Source organism: Eurosta solidaginis, chromosome 1 (genome assembly GCF_040869045.1).
Source record: "Eurosta solidaginis isolate ZX-2024a chromosome 1, ASM4086904v1, whole genome shotgun sequence".
NCBI lineage: Eukaryota > Metazoa > Arthropoda > Insecta > Diptera > Tephritidae > Eurosta > Eurosta solidaginis.
Window position 1 is genome coordinate 358,216,218 of NC_090319.1, and position 21,186 is coordinate 358,237,403.

General features: G+C 37.5%; 1 protein-coding gene across 4 annotated transcripts in view; it reads right to left on the reverse strand.

Annotated features, from left to right (window-relative positions):
• Nucleotides 1–5,081: 5,081 nt before the first annotated feature.
• snu (snustorr) overlaps nucleotides 5,082–21,186 on the reverse strand; it is a 212,320-nt gene continuing 196,215 nt past the window's right edge. For 3 of the 4 annotated variants that reach the window (XM_067762749.1, XM_067762752.1, XM_067762751.1), the window contains 10 exons: nucleotides 16,796–17,312; nucleotides 16,579–16,727; nucleotides 12,883–13,024; nucleotides 10,224–10,322; nucleotides 9,962–10,147; nucleotides 9,685–9,883; nucleotides 9,360–9,609; nucleotides 9,190–9,250; nucleotides 8,020–8,351; nucleotides 5,082–7,941 (listed from right to left, as the gene is read on the reverse strand). In XM_067762749.1, the coding sequence (XP_067618850.1) occupies nucleotides 7,767–7,941; nucleotides 8,020–8,351; nucleotides 9,190–9,250; nucleotides 9,360–9,609; nucleotides 9,685–9,883; nucleotides 9,962–10,147; nucleotides 10,224–10,322; nucleotides 12,883–13,024; nucleotides 16,579–16,727; nucleotides 16,796–17,312 (2,110 nt within the window). In that variant the 3' untranslated portion in view covers nucleotides 5,082–7,766. The remainder of the gene's footprint in view (nucleotides 7,942–8,019; nucleotides 8,352–9,189; nucleotides 9,251–9,359; nucleotides 9,610–9,684; nucleotides 9,884–9,961; nucleotides 10,148–10,223; nucleotides 10,323–12,882; nucleotides 13,025–16,578; nucleotides 16,728–16,795; nucleotides 17,313–21,186) is intronic. The other variant, XM_067762750.1, reaches the window with a different exon arrangement.

The window sequence follows — 21,186 nt, forward strand, 5'->3', positions numbered from 1 at the left end:
TTTTGGGTGGTAATAAACCTTACACCGGTTGTGTTGTATTGACCCAAGATCCAGTTGAAGTAGGTCGGCGTTCATAGTCACACCTAGTGAGATAAACCCCTTCCTCTACGTTTACGAAGAACACTACCACCTGCGGAAAAGTGTCCGACACCACCTCCGCCTCCAGGGCTAGCAGTACGCTGCCGCGTACTACAACTAACGTCAAAATGGCCAAGTCATCCGGCTCGTAAAGGCCAGCACGAAGCTTTATCGCCACCCGGGTCATTCGGTTACCTCGGACCAAAGCGCCAACGGCGCCTACTATTACCACGGGCGTCACCATCGGTAGTACCTCCCCCAACCCCTTCATTAGCGCCAGCCACGGGCGCAACAACCACCAGACGTACCGCCACCACCAGTTACAACGCACGTAGCGGGGCCGCGACCATAGGCCTGCGGCCACTAATGTTAGCACCAATAGCAGGCGGTACCACCGACAACAATAGTAGCCGCAACCTTATCAGCTACGATCATACCGGCTACAACAATACTAGCCGCAACATTATCAGCTACGACCATACCGGCTACAACAATACTAGCCGCAACCTTATCAGCCACGACCATTCAGGCTACAACGATACCAGCATAACAATACCAGCTACAACAACAACCGCAGGGCAGCGAACCTAGGCCTGCGGCCATCCCGATTACGACAACGAATATCAGCGGTTAAAGCGGTGAGTTCGTTCCGATACTGACTAAATATACGTATTTGTAGCCTCAACCTTGTTCTTTCATTTTTTTTATGACTCTGCAACAGCACATACTATTAATATACAGACATATTCAAATTTAAGGCTACAACCCTAGTATAGAATCTTAACATGTAATATATACATACATGCATATACCTAAGTTAAAGAGAGCAAGCAGCATCCACTTGTAGTAAAGTTAAAAAAGTAGACGTAACGTAAAGTTAAATTAAAGAGGTTTAATTAACTTAGAAGCAAGAAAAAAAAAAAAAAAAACAAGACCACCACTGACTGGTAAATGCAAAACAGTTAAGTTTTACTTGAACATGTAACCCAGCGGGTCAGGGGGTTAGAATATACCCGCGGTAGGTATGCCTGTCGTAAGAGGCGACTAAAATACCGGATTGGCCTGAAGGTTTAATGTGGCCATATAAATCGTTCCCGAGATGGTCGGGCCAGCACCTTAATGATGCTGTGTTACCGGAGCGTACCGGATCTGTAAACGGCAAAGGACCATCACATCGATCACTCCCTAAACCTTCGGGGAGCAACCGTATCGCTACAACAACAACAACAACAACATCTTGAACATGTAAAACGATTTCGTTAATTTTACTATAAATTTAAAAGTTCACGTTTTACCTGAGCATGTAAAACGATTCCGTTAAATTTACTATAAATTTAAAAGTTTACGTTTTACTCGAATATGTAAAACGATTTCGTTGATGAGTACGACTTACTATGAATTTAAAAATTTACGTTTTACTTGAATATGTGAAACGATTTCTTCGGAGTATGATTTACCCCAAATTTAATCTTAATTGCTTTTATAACAAATTTTCTTAGTACATATTACATATTAGTGTCATTATACTATGCGTTATACCAATTTGATATTTTGTTAAACTCAAAATAAGTTCTACTACAACAACATAATAATTTTGTGAGGGGGCCCCAATTATCGGAATTTGTATCCAAACTTTATAGCCCTAAAATATGTTTTGTGAATAACAAAAAAAGGGCATTAAACCAAATTTTTACTTTGTATTTGGTATATTTACTATCCATAAGCACATTTAATTACATTTTTTTTTTCTCACACCAAGCGTTTATAACCCTTATCAAAAAAAAGGGGGTGACATAAATATAGGTATAGCTTGAAATATTACGAGCAAAAGTAAGAGAAAAGAAAGGAACCCCAACAGGACAAACTTAGCCAGACTTAAATATTCATATTAGATTTCGTTTTCAATTTCGGCCCAATAAAGTGGCAAACTGTTGGATAATTTTTTTTTCTCTCCCTTTATATGCTACACGCACTTACATAGATTTTCATGGCGTAAATAGCTGCTCGTAGTTCAACATTTTTTTTCTGTTCTGAAGTTGTCTTGGGACGATGCTATAAGCAGCCTTGTTTTGGCTTTGGAGCCTAGGCGGTAGCCCTGGTTAAGAAACCTGTACTACCGTAAAATTTTTTTTTGTAGCATACATACGTTAATAATAATGAAATTTGAATAAACTTTGTAAATAAAATGGGAATGCTGGTGTTCTGGCTCATTTAGAAGGCACGTAGGGTTACCAGGTAAGGGGCCACCGAAATTTTAGGTGCGTCGGTGGCCATGGTTTCTGAGGGTGGGACATAAGCACCGGTCGTCGCAACACCACCCGCGGCGCCCCCATGTATATTCGGCCCTTTTTGTTTATTTTCTCTTTTCAGCTTTTTTTAAATTTTATTTTCAGCGTTTTTTTCGATTTTAAAATTTTATCAGTTAGTAACCGGTCAGGTTAGCTTTGTCTCCTTTTGCGTTACATTTTTTTTTTGAGTTTCTTCTTTTTGAATTTGAATTTAAAGTTTTGAATGTTAACGGTCTGTCCGTGGCATCCGGTTCGACCGGATGTCGTTTTAATTTGAATTATAAGCGTTTTGAGTCGGTCTCTGCGCTTCTGTCGGTTTTTTTTGAACTTGACAGCTGCTAGTTTGATAGGCATGATATGACTTTTTCTGTTTATGGCGCAGGAACAGTAAGGTTGGCAAGGACCCGCCCCAGCCGACAATGACTAGCCACTGTGCACCAACACATCATGCCGACCGCCTTCCTTACTGCTTCCATCGTAAATGCATAACAATGAAAGAGTACATAGTGTCTTGTAGTTCTCGCAGGAACGGAAAAATTCAGTCTGCTTACAAGGTCAGTGGAGTCTATCTCACCAATAATCAGTTTATGAAGGAACATTACCCCGAGTAATGTTCTTCTATTCTCTAAAGTTGGCAAACTTGGGGTTTCAAAATTTAGTTAGGTAATGTAAAATAAAGGTCATGCAAACTTTATTGCAGACATTTTGCAATTTAAAATCCTTAATAACAAAATTCGTACAGTCTTGATTGTGACTGAAGTGACTGAAAATTTGGAAAATCCGTTTTACTTCTGTGTAGTGTATTTCATGCCAGGCATTCTCCTTTTGTATTACGGAGTAAAAATACTGCGACTTGGCTATCCAAGCTCGTACAAACTTTCGAAGTCAAGCGAGTCCTACGCTAGAAAAGCCCACGCACACCATCAGAACATTTCCACCCACGAGCGTTGACTGGACTACCGATTGTTTACTAAAGCTGCTTAGAGCGCAAAACAGAAGTATGTGAGAGCATCTCCACAGCATAGAGGGAAACATATACCATAGCTGACTTGACAGCCCATTGCGGGCATACGTTTCAACGGTACGGATATGAGCCGAAGTGGTTTTTATACCTAAGTCTGTAATTTCCCGAGGCAGAGGCCGTTGTACTTTGGGCTGCTCGATACGTAACGGGCATATCAATTGCCTCTTCTGATTACCTGCTTCAAAACTTCAAGAGCTAGAAGAGAAATAGGTTGCACACCCCTCTGGTAAATCTTGAGGTATCTCAAAGATGCTAAGATAGATGAGCACGATGATGGGCAAAACTACAATAATTTATGGAGCTGTTGATTGAGTGTCCTGGGCGGTCATACACATCGTTAAGAAAGCACACACTAGCATCGAATGCTAACATGCGTGTTCATCACGGGATACATGCGTACCTGTCCAACAACTACCATGGGAGTGCGGCCAACAAAATATACAAAGCGAGAAAAGAGAGCATAGGCAGAGGAAATCTGGTTTGACATCTGAGACGACATCTGGCTTGAAAAGAGGACTGAGTTAAAGCTTGAAGGCAAAGCAACCTAAGAGGTCTCAAAGGTACAGTTTCCTTCAGAATCATATACGAGACACTCGTGCGATTGGAGCGAGAATATTTGGCCCAGATTCAATAGGTCCATACCCCTGGGACAATGTTACAATTTTTGCCTTGTGGAGGTAAACGCACTATTTAGAGTTTGAGTTTAATTGTGAAACTTTTTTGGACAAGATATGTACATACATGACCACTGCTCACTTCACGGGCAAAGAATCAGTCTTTTTAATTAGAAAAGAGTTTTCCTAACCGGGGTCGCTCCATTGTGGTGGCTTTGCAAATACTCCAAGTGCATTTCTGCAATGAAAATCTTCTCAGTGAAAATTAATTCGTCTTGCAGCTGCCGTTCGTGGTCATCATAAAACATGTAGATCCCGTCCCGCCAATTTGTAAGAAAAATTACAAAGGGAGGCTCGGCTAAGACCTCTACGGAAATAAATTGCATATTTTTATTGCCAATTAATATTATACCGGTTTCTTGAAAATTAATGCGCACAGCTTGGTATAAGTTTTAAGCCAGAGAAGTATACACAAGCAATTAAAAAAAAAATCTGTGACTTGCAACACTTTTCCCAAACTAAATTTTTATTTTTATAATTTCAGCAGTTGGTTTAAACTTTTTGGTTCTGTTTTAAAACAAGTACAAGTGTCTACAAGTTACTGTTATAAGATTTTTTAAACTTTTTCGTATAAACAAAGTTTATAAGCGGCGATGATTTGGTTTTCTTTTGATCAACTTTTAAAAACTAAAGGGACAAAAGAAAAACGCATTAATAAATTCAATTTAGTACAAAAATGTTTGAAAAATTGGAAAAAAGTATGGTATTACAGGCCGAGCAGGGATGAATGGACATGTGGAATGCTTCAATCAGTTTGTTGACTGTAAGTCTTTCGCATAATACGCTGTAGGAAACCATATATGTATTCGAAAATTAGCGGGTCGAGTCCATGTTAATAAGCACAGTTTGCGGGAACTCCTTTTTCAGTAGCTTTGTTGTTTTTTCGCCGGGGTATTGACCATTCTCACATGGTCAGGGCAAGTGTTGGAGTGTCGTGTTCATAATACCGATCGCTGCCTAGCAATGAAGCACACTGAGAACTTGGCTTAATTGGTGCTAAATAAAAACAAGTATGCATTCCTAATTTTTATTTAAATTTATTTTATTTGACTGTCACATACACACGTACGTTTCTATTTAGGTACATACCTACATGTACATAACATAATAAGTCTTAAAAAATTATGTACATACATATGTATTCAAGTAGGCACCGGAAAATTTACTTAATTAAGTATGCATGTAAATATGTATTTTATTTATTGTACAGAAGTAGTTACGACCTAAAGGTACGACTTGAATTACTCATATGTAAGTAGTTTTAGCGACAATGAAATAAAAATCCCATTAAGGTAGGCTGTAACTGTTTTAAAAGGTGAAATTAGGGTGGTGAACTAATCACAGTACATTCGTATTATGTAATGTTAGTAAATTCTGAAACAAATTAATTTAGCTCGAAAATCGTTTTCGATTAGGAAATCCCTGCGTAGAGATAAACAAGTTTAGGTCAATTAAGGAAATTATATCTATTTAATTTTGATTGGATTCATTTGCAGCGCATTGTAGAGAGTGAAAAAGTGAGGTGGGGGGAAGAAAAATACATAAAATTAGTTACATATTTACATATCATTTTATTCGTTGTCCCATACATATATTCTTATTTATTTAACTTTGTTCTTGTTATTGGATATTTAACAACCATAGGTTTAAGCTAATTTCAGTAACTGCATACACAATTATTTTCAAAGGAAACTATTATACATAAAATATTTTACTTAAATTACAAAAAATAAAAAAATAAACGGTAAATCCAACCTTAACCTTAAATAAAAACCCTAAATTGTAACTAAATTAAATTAAAAATAAAAATTAGCACAAAAAAAAAAAAAACAAATCTTCCAATGTACAATGGTACAGATCCTGATAAAAATTTCTAATTCATATGCAACAACAAATCGATTGCATTGGCATGCTATACCTATATCTGGATATGGATGATTGTCCATAGGAACCCGCGGAATATGCTTTGAAAAGGTACGTCAAAACTACAAATCACACAAGAGGATTGCGCGTGTAAACATTAGATCAGCTGTTTTTTATGACGTAAGAATTAACGCTTTTCCTTTAGCTATTTTTTTCTCGCTCTTTTTTTTATTTGCTTAAGAGTCAACTATTAAGTAGATGCGAAGACCGAAGCAATTTTGAACTCGTGAATGCGCGATCTGGGTAGGTGATTTGTGCGTCAACACAAATCACACAATAGAAGATTGCGTATTGCGCATGTAAACATTAAATCGGCTGTTTTTTATGGCAATTTTTACGTCATTTTCCTTTAGCTCTTGTTTTTTCTCTCTTTTTTCATTCGCTCAAGCAATCAAGTGTGACGTATATGCGCAGAACGCAGCAATTTTGAGCTCGTGAATGCGCAATCTGGGTACGTGATTTATGGTGCGTCAAAATCATGGCTCAATTATATTGTTGTCTCACTTGACACTTGCTTATGGTCTAGCCACAATGAAGGTTTTAATATAGATGCTTTCAACTCAATCTTATGAGTGACAGTAATATAGCCACAATCACGCAAGATGTTCAGTTTGTAAATATAAAGGCATTACATACTTGGCAATTAAAACAATTTAACTCGCAAAGCGTGACAGCACCCTTAGCCAAAGCATTTGTCAAATTCTTCTTCTTATGCTTTGCTTGACAGAAAAGTTGTAGTGTAAAATAATAGTAAAAAAAGTACCAATTAGCTGATCTCCGGCCGTCACCTGTTCCTGGTTCCGCCATGGGCCAGGCTACACTTAGCGGCATTACACCACAAGTCATATAAGAAGATTGCGCATTGCGCATGTAAACATATTTATGACGTATGAATTGACTCTTTACCTTTAGCTCTTTTTTCTCGCTCTTTTTTTTTATTCGCTCAAGAGTCAGCTAAGACGTAGATGCGCAGAACGAAGCAATTTTGAACTCGTGAATGCGCAATATGGGTAGGTGATTTGTGGTATTACACTGCCCTACGCTTTTTTGCCTATTTGATCAACCGCGCCGCTATATGCGCTATTATTATCGCCATAAGAATTTTGATTGTAGTTTTTCCCCGAAGTGGAACAGGGACCGGTTAGCTTGAAATTTGGTATGTGGGAGCCTTTTGCCTAGATTAATATTTAAAATAGTTTTTTTTTCTCTCGAAAGTGGCTACGGTTGTCGTCAAGCTTTGCTTTATTGTGGTTGTGATCTGTAGACACCGTGTTGAATGTGATCAGCCCTACCGAGTGTTATATAGGAATGAGGGAGAGAGAGAGTAAGAGATAAACAAGTTAATAAGTTAAGCATTATGTAAGTATTTGAATGAAGTTGCGTATAGCATGTCTTTTTGTGTTTGTGTTTAAAATAAACTAAATAATATAAGTACTTAATGTATAATAATGCTAAAATTTAGGACAAGACACCTTAAATTTTTTTCGTTCTTCACTTCTTTCATATTCACACTTGCTAAACCTACAATAACTCAACTAAATTTTTGATCGATAGATGCACATTTTGAGCTAGATCAAATGTTTACTTATGATCTTTAAGCCGATCTGTATTTACTGAATCTGTATGTATGTACAATTGGATTTTTCGGCAACCCACAATTTGTTGCTGTGCTTTTTTCAATCAATTTGTATATAATTACTAGTATCGTAAATACAAAAAAAATATATTTAAATAAAATTTGTGTTTCCCCCATTTGGTGCTTGAAGCCGGTACCGTACATTATCCACGTTTCGCGCGCAGCACTAGAAGCGTCAGTATCAGAAAACCAAAGATCCACGCCAATGTAGTTAGAAATCCGGAATATACAGCCTTTTCCGTAATGACCCAGCCACGCGTCAAAATTGAACGGAGTGAAGTGGTAGCGAGTGTTAGCGGCAGGCAAAGTGATATATATCTGGAATGGTAAAGAAATATAGATCATATTTAAATTCAATTTATTTCGCTCTTTCTTCCTCTCTCTTTCTTAGCTCACCGCAACACAATCGGCATTCCTTCAATGGGCCAAATAACACCGGAGAGCAACAGCGTTGGATAGAATGAACCCAATGCCAATTGTATAGCATTACGTTCTAGCTCACAAACCGATGAGATGAGGAAGCCAAAACACATACCACAAAGACCTTGTAATAGTGTTATAATGATAACCCAGAAAAGATCGCCGTTATTTGTAACACCAAAGACCACCAACATGAAAATGAGTACAAGCGTTGTTTGGCCACACATAACGACGAATTGAGTGATGACATGTGAGAACAATATCTCGAAAGGTGTAACACCAGCGACCCATGAGCGATCGAGTAAACCCTAAATAATTAAAAAAGCGTAAGTAAGTACTTTTGTTTGGACGTATCTCAGATATTATGTAAAAACGTTCGTATATTAGCATATAAAACTCAAATAAAAAAAAAAAAAAAATAAGAACTAAAATAAAATAGTATAAAATGAATTAAAATTAAATGAAATAAAATAAAAAAATAAAATAGAAAGAAAAAATGAAGTAAAAAATAAAATAAATAAATTAAAAGAAAATAAGATAAAATGAAATAAAAAAACTTAATTTAAATACAAAAAAAAAAAAAAAAAATAAAGTAAAATAAAATAAAATAAAAAAAAATTAAAAAAAATGAAATAAAATATATTGAAATAAAATAAATCAAGAAAAATATAATAAAATAAACAAAAATAAGGAAATAAAATGTGTTAAAAATAAAATAAGGACCAATAATTTAGAATAAAAATAAATAAATAAAAAAATAAAATTCGAAAAAAAACAGGATAAAATAATCAAAAACCAAAGAATACTATATAAAAATAAAAAACCTAAAGTAAAATAGTCTATATTAAACAATTTATCCCTTATTTTTTATTTATTTTTATTTAATTTTGCTTTTCTCCGTTTTATTTTTTAAGATCATGGGTTTGAATCGATTTTATTTTGTTTTATAAGTTAAGGTGCAATTTCAGAATAAAAGGAAATGAAGCTAGCTTTCCTTTCTTTCCTATTCCAAGATAAACCACCCCGGGAATTTTGGGCCATAAAAAAGCATAAAACTTTGGGATTGGAATAGCTAGTACATGCGATAGCACATTGTAATTTGTTTCTCAAACACGTAAAAACACTTACTGATAAGGCAACACTCACCTCCGTACGTTCGATGATTAAAGCAGATGACGTCAAAGCAACAGCCAAAAAGAAAACGATGCTAAGGATTTAAATTAAAAAGAACAAAGAAGTAAAATAATAATAAGAAAAAAAAAAACGGTTGATTGAGTATTAAAACTCAATAAAATTTTAAAATACCCTCAACTTACGTCAATATTACACCAGGCGCAACAAAGTCTGTGAATGATGGATTCATTGTACCATAAATAGGCTGTTTAAATTGTATTGGTACATCACCGAGCTTGGGATTACTGCCACATTGTTCCAGCAGTGTCATTGCAAAATCACGATATGCCAGTTGTATGTCACGGTTCAACATAACACCAATTTGTTGATTTGACATATCCAACCAAACTTTAATTTCGGATTGATCAATGGTCTCTTCATCAGCATCACGTCCTTAAACATTTCAGAAGTGGAATAAGAAAGTTAAGTAAAGAATATTGATAGGCTGAATTAAGTATTAAGTCATACCTAATGCTGCACGCGCCACAAAAGCATCAGTAAAATTTTCCGTTATATAAATTACGCCCCAAGCCTTCCCCACCTTTACAGCATTTTTGGCATCATCCAGTTCCGTATAGTATGTTTTTTCCATTGTGTCGTATAAATGACTCAAATAGCGACAACCCAAATGCGTGAAATGGCAAGAATCTTCCCAATAGCAGGTATCCTGGAGGACACAAAAGAACGATTACGTTATTTGAATGAAATTTGTTGTTGATGCGAGTGATGCAATAATATGACTCACTGTATCATTCATTTCATTATTAACGATCGCCAAATTCAAACCAGTCGGATCACGTCCAATTGCCAGACAGAAGAGTATCACCTGCATCACAGGCAAAGCAAAGATAAATAACATAACGCCCACGTTGCGCCACATACGCAGAAAGTTTTTGACGAGCAATGCTTTCATTTTGCCTTTAGATGTAATCTAAGCAGGTTTTTTATAAAATTGTTTTTGTTTAAATTTCTATAACAATTATGTAGAGTACTTGCTCCTGACTCACCTGACAAATATTCGAACAACAATCCTGACAGCTTTCTTCATCGTTGGGATTGTTTCGTTTAGTGGGTGGCGGTAGGGTAGAGTAGGGCTCTTGATTCAGCTGTGTGTATGTAAAAATAATGGTTTCGATTTTGTTTCGTTGCAATTTTCAGGAAAGGAAATGACATGAAATTTATTATGATTTTAACGACTTTAGTTTGGTTTATCTTGGCCCTAGAGATTTCATTTATTTTATTTATTTATTTATATTATTTATTTATCACGCAAACGCGGCTGTGTAAAACTCTTAAAGACTCTGACCACGACTCTTAATTAAGATTCACAACGCCAGCAGAACCTCGGCTTGCGCTGGGACAGCAGCATGATCGTCAATTCTCATTAAAATGTTTGGAAGGTGCCACCACAGTTTTCATATCTACATTCGGATATGCGATTTTCCTGAGATGTTTTTCATGAAAAATATATACTCGAAAGGCTTGCAGTGTTTTAATCTTGAACGCCACGTCATGTGAACCTTCTTCGATATGGTAGACGAGTATGTACATCATACCATACCCGACGCCCGGCTCTACCAAACGGTGTAAAATATTTAAATAAACGGGATTGGACATTCGGAGCTTACGGCATATCAGCATTTCGAATCATTGTAGAGTCATAGAAGAAACGAGTTTGTTTTCCATGACATCTTAAGTGCTTTAAAGGTTATATTCTCTCTTCATCCCAACAGCACCGATGGATCTAGTTTGGATATGCTTCGGGCCCGGGAGTTCGCACCTCTAAGGATTTCACCCACGGTTGAGACTTGTAAGCTTCTTTTCACAATTTTCAAATATTTTCCTTGTAGGGGAGGCATGGCTGGAAAAGAGAGGGAAGCATCGCTCTTCACCGACGTATCCAAAACGGACTGCGCTGGTTCTCTTTTCAGTCCTTCATCCTGACTCGGCTAGTACTTTTGAAGCAAAAGTACTGGGTATAGAAAGGGTCTGCGTCGCAGGACTCAGTGAGCGGGCGCGAAGTATGAATTTACTCATATCATCAGTATGTAGAAGAACGGTAAAAGAAAGCTTGCTTTTCTGAATCGAAGTCACAGGTGAAGGCCGAACAGCTTTCCAAAGCGCTGCCAAAGCTCTTGGGGTACCTCTGCTTTAAAGATATATCTTTGATTAGAATTTATGAAAAAACAAAATCAGTGTCAACGACAGCCTGCACTGACGGAGCAACCTGTATTCATATCTGATCTAGGATTGTCACGAAGACAATTTTTCTTCTTCTTCTTTGTTAGCTTGGTATATGCATTATCCAAAAAATTGACGACTACCATAAAAGATACAGCTACGGTACCGTGCAGCGCGAATGACTTTCTAGCGCTTACAAGTCGTAATCGACTCAACAGACCGTGAGAATAAGCGCTTGGCATGGTGCCGTGATGCTCTAGATGCTCGGTCGCTGGCAAGAGCTTTGTTCGGTACTGATACCGGTATTAGAAGAAAAAAGCATTGAGCAAATCAAAGGGCAGCGGTCGGCTCAAGACGCAAAGCCTGCTTTTAAGATGCATGCACAGACTAGCTGCACGACATGGGTATCTAACATTAAAATTTCGACCATCGCGGAGATGTTGCAGGGAGTAAAACATTGAGTATATTCTCGAACGGATGAGTCATGTGGCTAGGCAGTCTCTGATTGTGGTGCTTCATGACCAAGATGATGCCGGATAATTCGAGTAAACCGCTTCCAACCGCTTCGACTATGAGGGGGTTATACGGACTTATTTCTAACTTCTTAAGAAAAGGGAGACATTTTTGATTATACTGGATGTCCAACCATATGAATATATGGCAATGAAAAAATGAATGGGATACGTAAGGATGTCGCAACAGGGCATAGCCCTTGAGGCTTGTATCGTAGACGTCTAAATAAAATTGGATGAGTTAAAAAGAAGCCAGTAATTGCAGATGATCAACCAAGCAGAAAAAGCGTGGAAAAATGCGGGAGGCCGCAAAGTTTTGAAAATCGTGTGCAGGTCTTAAGAGATTATAATAAGAAAGGTACTCTTCTCACTAAAAAGAGGTGACGGTACAACCATAATATGCATTCTTAATGGCTCCAGCGCCTGTACTCCCAGGTATCATCTCTAGAAGCAGCAAATAAAATAGGTTCTAGAAAGCTTCAAGTATTTTGTAATATAGGCCCATGTTTTTGAAAGAGCTTTTCAATTTAGTCGTAAAGAAATCTTCTGGTAACACTTTGGAAAATTTTAGTCTATGTGTGGTCTATACGGAACGGCCAGTTCAACCCAACCTAACATACCATTCAAATGTTATTTACAAAGAGAAAATCTGCTTAGTTCAATTTTTAAGAGAAATTTGGGGTTTAAAGTTTCATATTAGTTCGGTATTTTTTATTTTGGGGGCACATTTTTATATTCGTTGGTTTTCTTAATCTCTTTAAGAGTTATAAGTTTTATGTTCAAAACCAATTTTAAAACTCTATCGGGAGTCCTTATTGTGTCTTTATTAGTTCTGTTCGAAAAACTTGAATAAATTTGTGATGTTTCAAAGGCTATTACGAACAAACGACGTCCATGATAATGATACTTAACTTCATTAAATGAGAAGATGAAAAGAAAATGTTTGTGAAATAAACTTTGTATTAAAACAAACCGTAAAGACCGATCCATTTGTTTCAGGTATCAGCGTTTCTTTGCTTTGATAGAAATTTAATCCAACAACACCACCATCTTGACTCGAACTAGGCGTGTCCAATTTGCTGCCGAATGCCAGAGCATGTAAAGAAATATTATTACTGTTAGTTAAAATTAATGAACAAGTAAAAAGTTAAAAACACAACGCAACAATAACCAAAAAAGATTAACCGGCATGAACGTAATGATCACCAACAACAACAAAACCGAGCGACCGAGCGATGAGTCACAATACAGGGTGTGTAGATATGTAAGTAGGTATGCAGGTATGTGTTGGTCGCAAATACGCAGTTGTTTGAACCAATTAATGTCGATCAATACGTTGAGAACAATAACAACAACAGCGATGATTGGCGACGTGTACGAAATTCACAATTACAGGATGAGTTGTAAAAAATGCATAAAATATGTGAATAAAAAATAAGAGAAAAAACAAAAAAAAAACAAAAAAATATTTATTAATTTTTTGCATGCGGACGAGTGTGCTGTTAATAAAAAACAAAAACAATTCCAACAATACAAATGTATAACGTGTAGACTATGTATGTATTATACGTAAGGTGCATATGCATATTAAGTTGATCCCAGTAAATCTAATAAACCACTTTTCCAGTATCACACTTTCAAAACTATGACATATACATACATAAGTTTTGGTCCCAATCGAAAATCTTTATGAGGTGTCGGACACTGATCAAAATTCACATATCAATACACATATTGACTGCTGAGTTAGGTTGGACTCATTCACATAGACTGAATGAGTCCGTAATGTTAACAGAAGTTTGTTTTAACGACCAAATTGAAAAACCCTGCTGAGTTGAATATTACACGGCTTCCAGTTCTAAAATGCCTACCTCAGGATTTGTTTCAGAAACGCCCCACCTCCGAATTCGGTTGAAAAATGTCGTATCTCGGAAATTTTACAAAAACGCCCTATCAAATGTGAAAATGTATTGAATTTATTTTCAGACAGGACATTTTTGAAACAAATTTTGATATAAGTTTTTTTTTTTTTTAAGAGAAAACTGAAGTAGGGCGTGCTTCAAAGCAATTTTGAAAGAGAGCATTTTTGAAACGGCAGCCAAGATAGGGTGATGTTCCATTCAACAGTCGACATAGAATCTTCGTAAGGTATGATGAAGTTGAAGCCCTGTACGACAGCCATAAACATGTCAAACCCACACAAAAATTTGTATATGTAACCCACACTAGTATATTTTAAAATTTTTTCGGAAGCTCCGTATAAAAAAATTATTTTCTTATTCGTGTGGAAGTTTTGTTGTTAAATTTTTTGCAACAACAAAAAGAAGACGAAAAATAATATATTAGCCGTTTTTCTATTCGTTCGGACTTCTTATTAATTGAAAATTTCCGCAAGAATATGGACAGCCTTAATTTTTTGAGTGTCCGTGCAACACCTATTTTCGTTCTTACTATTGCCGATTGAACGGGTTAAACTGAAAAAATTCGTCTGTGAGATTTATTAAGACCACCCTAATACATACATTTATACAGTAATTCCAGGGATTTGCTCATTAAACGTTTTTAAAGTCTTAAACTGTGGTGAGTGTTTCACTGGCGAATTTCGTTCTAGCAATTGCACCCCCAAGCTTGTAGGTCACGGAGAAAGCACATGTATTGAAAGCTATAGATTTTTTGTGTTGAGAAATGACTGGGTTGGGATTCAAAACCTACTTTGACTATTCGAAGTAAGGCTGGTTTATTTTCGTATTATATTGGGTCGTGAGAGGGTATGCCGACAAATCTTTATGTCTTCATATTGTGAGAAGGCTTATCAAATATGTATTGTCTAGAGAGAATAGTTAAGGTATTGCATTGCAGCTTTAAACCTCTTGAGGCCTCTGTACTTCAGAGCACCTCATGGATTTATTCGGGCGATATCATCACGTCCAAATAATTTTTTCTCAGAAAAAATGCCTACCGGGTCTTAAACTAATACTTCTAGTTTCGTCAGATGTGAAGCACATGTAAACCGTTTTGGTTTCCTTATTTCAACGCAAATCTTCGGTTCAGTTTCACAGAAACTACTACGAAACATTTTTTCTTGCGGAAGGGGAAAGCCGACTTCACAGGAGTTCACGGTTCACTCTGGCTCAACTCTGGCTATGTTTGTTATCTCGATGTTATACTGTATTTATGTATATATGCGAATACATGTGCGACATTTACATATGCGATTATACAAAATTCTAAAATTATTACTACTTGTGTGCATATATTTAAAAGCTATTGATTTGGTATTTTTCTGTGTATTGTTTACTTAAATATTTTATTAATGTAAATTATCATGCTGAGCTCGATGCACACGGGGCGTGTCGTCATAGGCGCGTATTAGACGTAAGATTTGATTCAGAACAGTAGTGAAGATCCTTAAATTTTAATGATGCTATTCGTCAAAATTTTATCTTACGGTTTTTCGATTGCATGAAAGATAATGCCGCTAGCAACATTACAATAATCTTCTAGTATTTAGCGACAATAGTTGATAATAAGTTAACGAATATCGTTAAAAACTTGTTGATGAATACCGAAATCGTTATAGTTATCGTCGCAATGGCGAATGTCGTTAAAAAATGGTAATGGAACTCACCAACTTTTTTTACAATAATCGCTTTCGCCATAGTATATAGCGTACCGATAATTATAATGATTTCGGTATTCAGTAACCATTTTTTATTGATATTTGCAACCTATCAGCTGTTATTGTTAAATAATAGAATAATCAACTTCATTATCTTTGACGCTATCGTGTCCAAAACGATCGTCGTTCGTCTGTTAGTAGCACGATTAACAATACGATAGGAAAAACGGTAATCTAAACGATAACAGCCGATTCTTGTCTTATCTCAGCAAGCCCAATCACGAACTGCTGCTGTGCAAGCGCAAACCTATACGATAAACGGAAATGTAAGGTTCAGAGCACCATTAGCAGAATGAGGTTGAATATATCATCTTAGCCCCTTTTATTCATTTACACTCAATTGTAATTGTCACTTGCTGCTGTTGTTGTAGCGATAATTTGGAAGTGTTTTAGATTTTGATGGTCTTTAGTAGGATATAGACCCGGTACATCCGGTAATAATCACCGTTAAGGTACAAGCATGACCATCTCGGGAACGATTTAACATGACCACATTGAACCTTCTAGGCCATCCCGCCCCCACACCCGCAGGTTCCACGAAGAGCTTGGGGTCGCCAGAGCCTTGGCTGCTAAAGAAACATGATTAGCCACGGATAGGTGAGGTTGACAATTGGTATGGAGAAGTTGTAAATTTCGCTACAAACATCTTTAAGGGGTTGCCCCACCAAACCCTTGAATATTTTGGGCATTTTAGTCGCCTCTTACGGCAAGCATACCTGCCGCGGATGCACACAGCTTTTCTTACTGCTTGTTTTCGGTTCGGCGTTGAATAATGTTAAAAATAATTAATTCATAATTTCTAAGAAATATTTAGGTTTTAGTAGAGGGAGTTTAGAGTGCTGATTTTGAGACGTAGAGAAATCGTAGCATAATAACATATCTCCTACGAGTCTATAACAATACACTTCGTGTGCAGTGAGCCTTAGGTTGCAGTTATATAAGACATATACAAGAGAACTTAAAAAAATCTATATAATAAATCCAACTCACCTAAAATTCACATTGGGGATTTGTCCTTTTTGACTTTCCATACGGGATAATTTCAGAAAAACTTCTTCCAGACTAGCACATTTGTACATTGATAGCAACACACTTGGTGACTCCTCAGCCAACAAATGTCCAGAGCGCATAAGACCAATCTAAAATTGTAGAAAATCAGTTGATTATTCAATTTCACGTCAACAAAATAAATTAACTCGGTACGAACCGTATGTGCTTGACGCGCTTCCTCTATGTAATGTGTGGTTATGATGACTGTCTTTTGTCCAGCTTTTGTAATATGCACCAAATGATTCCAAATACTTTGTCGTAACAATGGATCCACACCAACAGTGGGTTCATCTAAAATCAGCAATTCTGGATCGTGCATTAGCGCAACTGCAAAGGAGACACGTCTCTGTTGACCACCACTTAAATTCTTTACCAAACGCTTTTCCGAAGGTAAATCAAGAAAATTGAGTAGAAACTGTAAACGTTCGCCTATTTCTTTGGTTTCCATACCGAAAATCCAACCGAAATACATCATTGTTTCACGTATAGAGAATTCGCCGTATAAGGCAATCTCTTGTGGCATATAACCGACACGTTTCCCGGGTACGCCAGAGCCACGTGTACCTGGTTTGCCGCCGAGCACAAAAATTTCACCCGAATCCAAACGTCGTCGACCCACAATACATGAGAGCAGTGTCGTTTTGCCACAACCTGAAGCTCCCAGGAGACCATAGCTGCAAAAGTAGAGAAAGAGAAATTTATTTGTGATTCTAGGGTTCTAGGAACTTTTTGTTTGTGGGTTTATAATAATTTCTTAGGTATAGTTAATTAGCCGGGAGCCTTATCCCATTTCCAAAAAAATAGCTAGAAATATGCGTTATCACCAAGAAGAATCAAATAAGGAAACGGCGACAGTTACTATTAGGACAATTGACGAAAGTGGTGCCATCACTGCAAGCTTTCTAATACCTGAATAAGTAGACCGGTCTACCTAAGAAAATCGATAGTTGTTTGATAAAATATTGTGATCTCTTAGCGCCCAAAACAAGCCTTTAAGCTGATATTCAAGGGTTTGTTTAGCGCAACCCTTTAAAAGAGTTGCCAGCGCAATTTATAAGTTCTCCAACCTAACTGTATCATCAGCGTGTCGAATATTGTTTACCAAGCAAGCGAAACTCTCTCATTTCCAAGTTCCAGTCAAAAGCAATAGTTGGATGACCTGTAAGGGTCAACGTGGTCACATTAAATCGTTATCGAGATGGTCAGCCCAGTAATTTATTTCGCTATTTTCAGTATCAATATCCGGCAATCATCAACATCGATAAAATTCCCCACACCATGCGATAATTATTTAATCACTTTAAGAAAAAGAAGAAGAAGGTTTAGAACTTACTAAAATTTTATGTTTTATCAGTTTTGACTGTACACTATCCCCCGATTTACACTGAAGATCGGTTCCAGACATAACCGTGTAAAGTGAAATTTTCGTTTTCCTATAAAAAAACCGTGTAAAGCGAAAAAACTACCCAATTCAGTCATTTATTTAAATAAAACAAAACTAAAACATCTTAATGAAGGTTCACGAAAAGATAATTCAATCGATAACTTACCAGTTCAAGCCAAAAAAACTCCCAATATGTAATAGTAAAAATTATGGCTTTTTGTTCAAATTTTCATCAAACGATTTTCCTTCCACATGAACTACATATGTACTCTGCGTTTGGTTATGTACATACATATTCACAATAAGGGGAATCTCTCAATATTGCAATCAGTGTTGCCAAGGGGCCTCAAAAAGGTTTTTAATGATTTGTGAATCATCAGAGTTTTTCAAATTTTGCTGATTTATGAACCGTGTAAAAGCGAAATCGTGTAAAACAAGTACCGTGTAAATGGGGGGATAGGTGTAATGCCTTTAAGGTAGCTCTTCTACGCTACACCAACATAGCCACCCTTTCCATATCATAGAATCCGGCTTGATGGATATGACGCATTTCACCACAGATTATTAATCTACTGCTTTCCCACGTTGACACTTTCAACTCTAAAAGAACACACACAAAATAAGTCCACTCGAAGGTGCGATTGAACTAAACCAGTATTGTGTATTTAACCTTCGAAGATTGCTTTTTAGCTGTGGGCAACTGCTCTACCTGTAGATGTTTCGAATAAAGCTTAATACAGTTTTTTTCTATTCTTGAGGAGTGCATAGAAGACTTTCAGCCCTTCTAACCTAAAGCTGGAAAGTGAACATGTAACCAGAAACAGTCGTTTGAGAAATTTTAGGCCTTCCTGCGGTACGCTATTTTCTGACCCTGATATTGTAGCGCGCTAGGCTTTGGACTATTTTAATTTTGAATTTATTGCTTGTCTACTCTGTTATGTTTTAAAAGCCTTTTTTGATCTTTCCTCATCAGTTTTTTCAGCTTGATTTGACGTCAAGAATTATTATAAAAAGGATATATTTTCATCGCCTTCTAGGCCAAATTTATGTCCATAAGAACCGCCACACCGAAGATCCTGGGTTCACGCCCCGGGGCAAAGCAACATCAAAATTTTAGAAACAAGTTTTTTCAATTAGAAGAAAATTTTTCTAACGGAGTCGCCTGTTTGGTAAGCATGAAAACCTCTCAGTGAAAACTCATCTGCCTTGCAGATGCCGTTCGGAGTCGGCTAAAACATGTATGTCCCGCCAATTTGTAAGAAAAATTAAAAGGAGCACTACGCAAAATCTCTTCGGGTTTTATCGCGCCTTACATTAATTTTTATTTATAAGAATAATATGTACTAGCAGGGTACCCGGCGTTGCTTTACAATTTTTTTCCTTTGCTATTCGATAAATATGAGTAAATGTTAGAGATGCCGACATTTTTCCCTAGAGGCTGTAGCTCCTAGGGATGGAACATCTGTGAACGCTTATTTTAACTAACGTGGATTTATTGTAGATTAGTGCAAGTGTAAAGATGGTCTAAAGAAAAAAAAATTTAGTAAATATATTTGTATACAAGTACATTTTATTTATATCGTCGCTGCGCTCACAAAAACAGTTATGTATTTTTCAGTAACTTTTCAGGAGATCAAAAAAACTTATTTCTGATGTCCGTTAGCAAAATTTTGCAAATGTCGTATTTTTAAAATATTTTATGGAAAATATGTTACTGATGTGTGAAGGAAAAAATCAGTTTTTTTAACCCATTACGACGTGATAAATATTTGCGCCGTTTTATAGCACATAGCTGTTTTCAAACATTATTCAAATTTGCTTTTGGCGGTAGGGAAAGGGAGGTGCGGCTTCATCAATCAGATATCTGTTGGGATGCCCAGGTTTCTGGGTATTCAACAGAAACTGTTTGCCTAGCATTTCATTTCTCTCCCTAATGGGGATTACCCTCGCCTCATTGTGTACGTGGTGTTCTGGGGACTTAAGGAGACAGCCCGTAGCGGTTGTGAGGGCAGTATTTTGGCAGGCCTGTATTTTCTTCCAGTGAGTTACCTTTAGGCTTGGCGACCATATCGAGGACGCGTAGCATGCAATCGGCCGACCAATTGCTTTTTAAGTAGTAATGAGCGTTTCTTTACCTTTACCCCAAGTGATGCCGGCAAGAGATTTGACGATTTTATTACGGCTCTGGACTTAAGGTACAGTTGCGGTTGCATGCTCTCCAAAATGTAGATCCTGATCGAAAGTCACACCCAAGATTTTAGGGTGTAAGACAGTCGGTAGCATGATGCCGATGTCGGGATCAAATATATTATATTGCACTGAGTAGTGGGTGATAAACGCGGGACCGCCTCCATTTCCGCTGTCGCGGACGTTATGTCCAGAGCAGGTCTGCAATGCAGATCTTGCTGTGTGTTTGGTTACAAGGATCGCTGCAATGCGGATGTTATGCCGCTTCATGAAATCTACTATCTCCGCGATATTCCCAGTTAACCCATTACAGTTTAACTGCAGAATTCTGAAGTGCAACGGGGTAGACGTCGTCACTCTGGGGGTAAGTGATAGTTGAGTACGTCGCAGTTGTGGGAGGCTAGGACGCAAATGCTGTTATGGCCCTGGGACTGGACGTCCCTAGGTAAGCATTTGAGTACCCGGTGTAGTTGGGTTTGCGGTTTAGCGGCATGGCGCGATGAAACCCGTCGGGGGTGTCATCGCTGAGACGAGAACATCTAGGAAAATGGCACCGTCAAGGCAGTAGCTACATTGGTCAGATGTCGCAAACATATAAATTCTGTGCTGGCAAATGGTGCAAAAGGTGGTAGGGATTAAGAGTCTGTTTCCCTGACCTACTCGAGTGCTACTGCTGGAAAAAGGGGGGGGGGGGGGAAGAAGACGGGGCGGGTGCTGATCATCGGCATTGCTACCGACTCTACTACGGAGATTGTAGTTTTGAGTAGGACCGGCCGTATGAGCTGGTGGCGCCATGGGGCCCAAGTAGCAGCGGGTACTTTTTGTGGTTTACTGAGCAGCGGAGCAGCTAGAAGGTAGTGGGGGCGCTAAGGCGCAGACTACGGGACGCTCTTGGGCGTAAACAGCAAGGAGTCACAAAAGATTTATAAAAGTTACGAGGACTTCGGGTTTTGGGTATAACCCAGAACTTTCTGTCC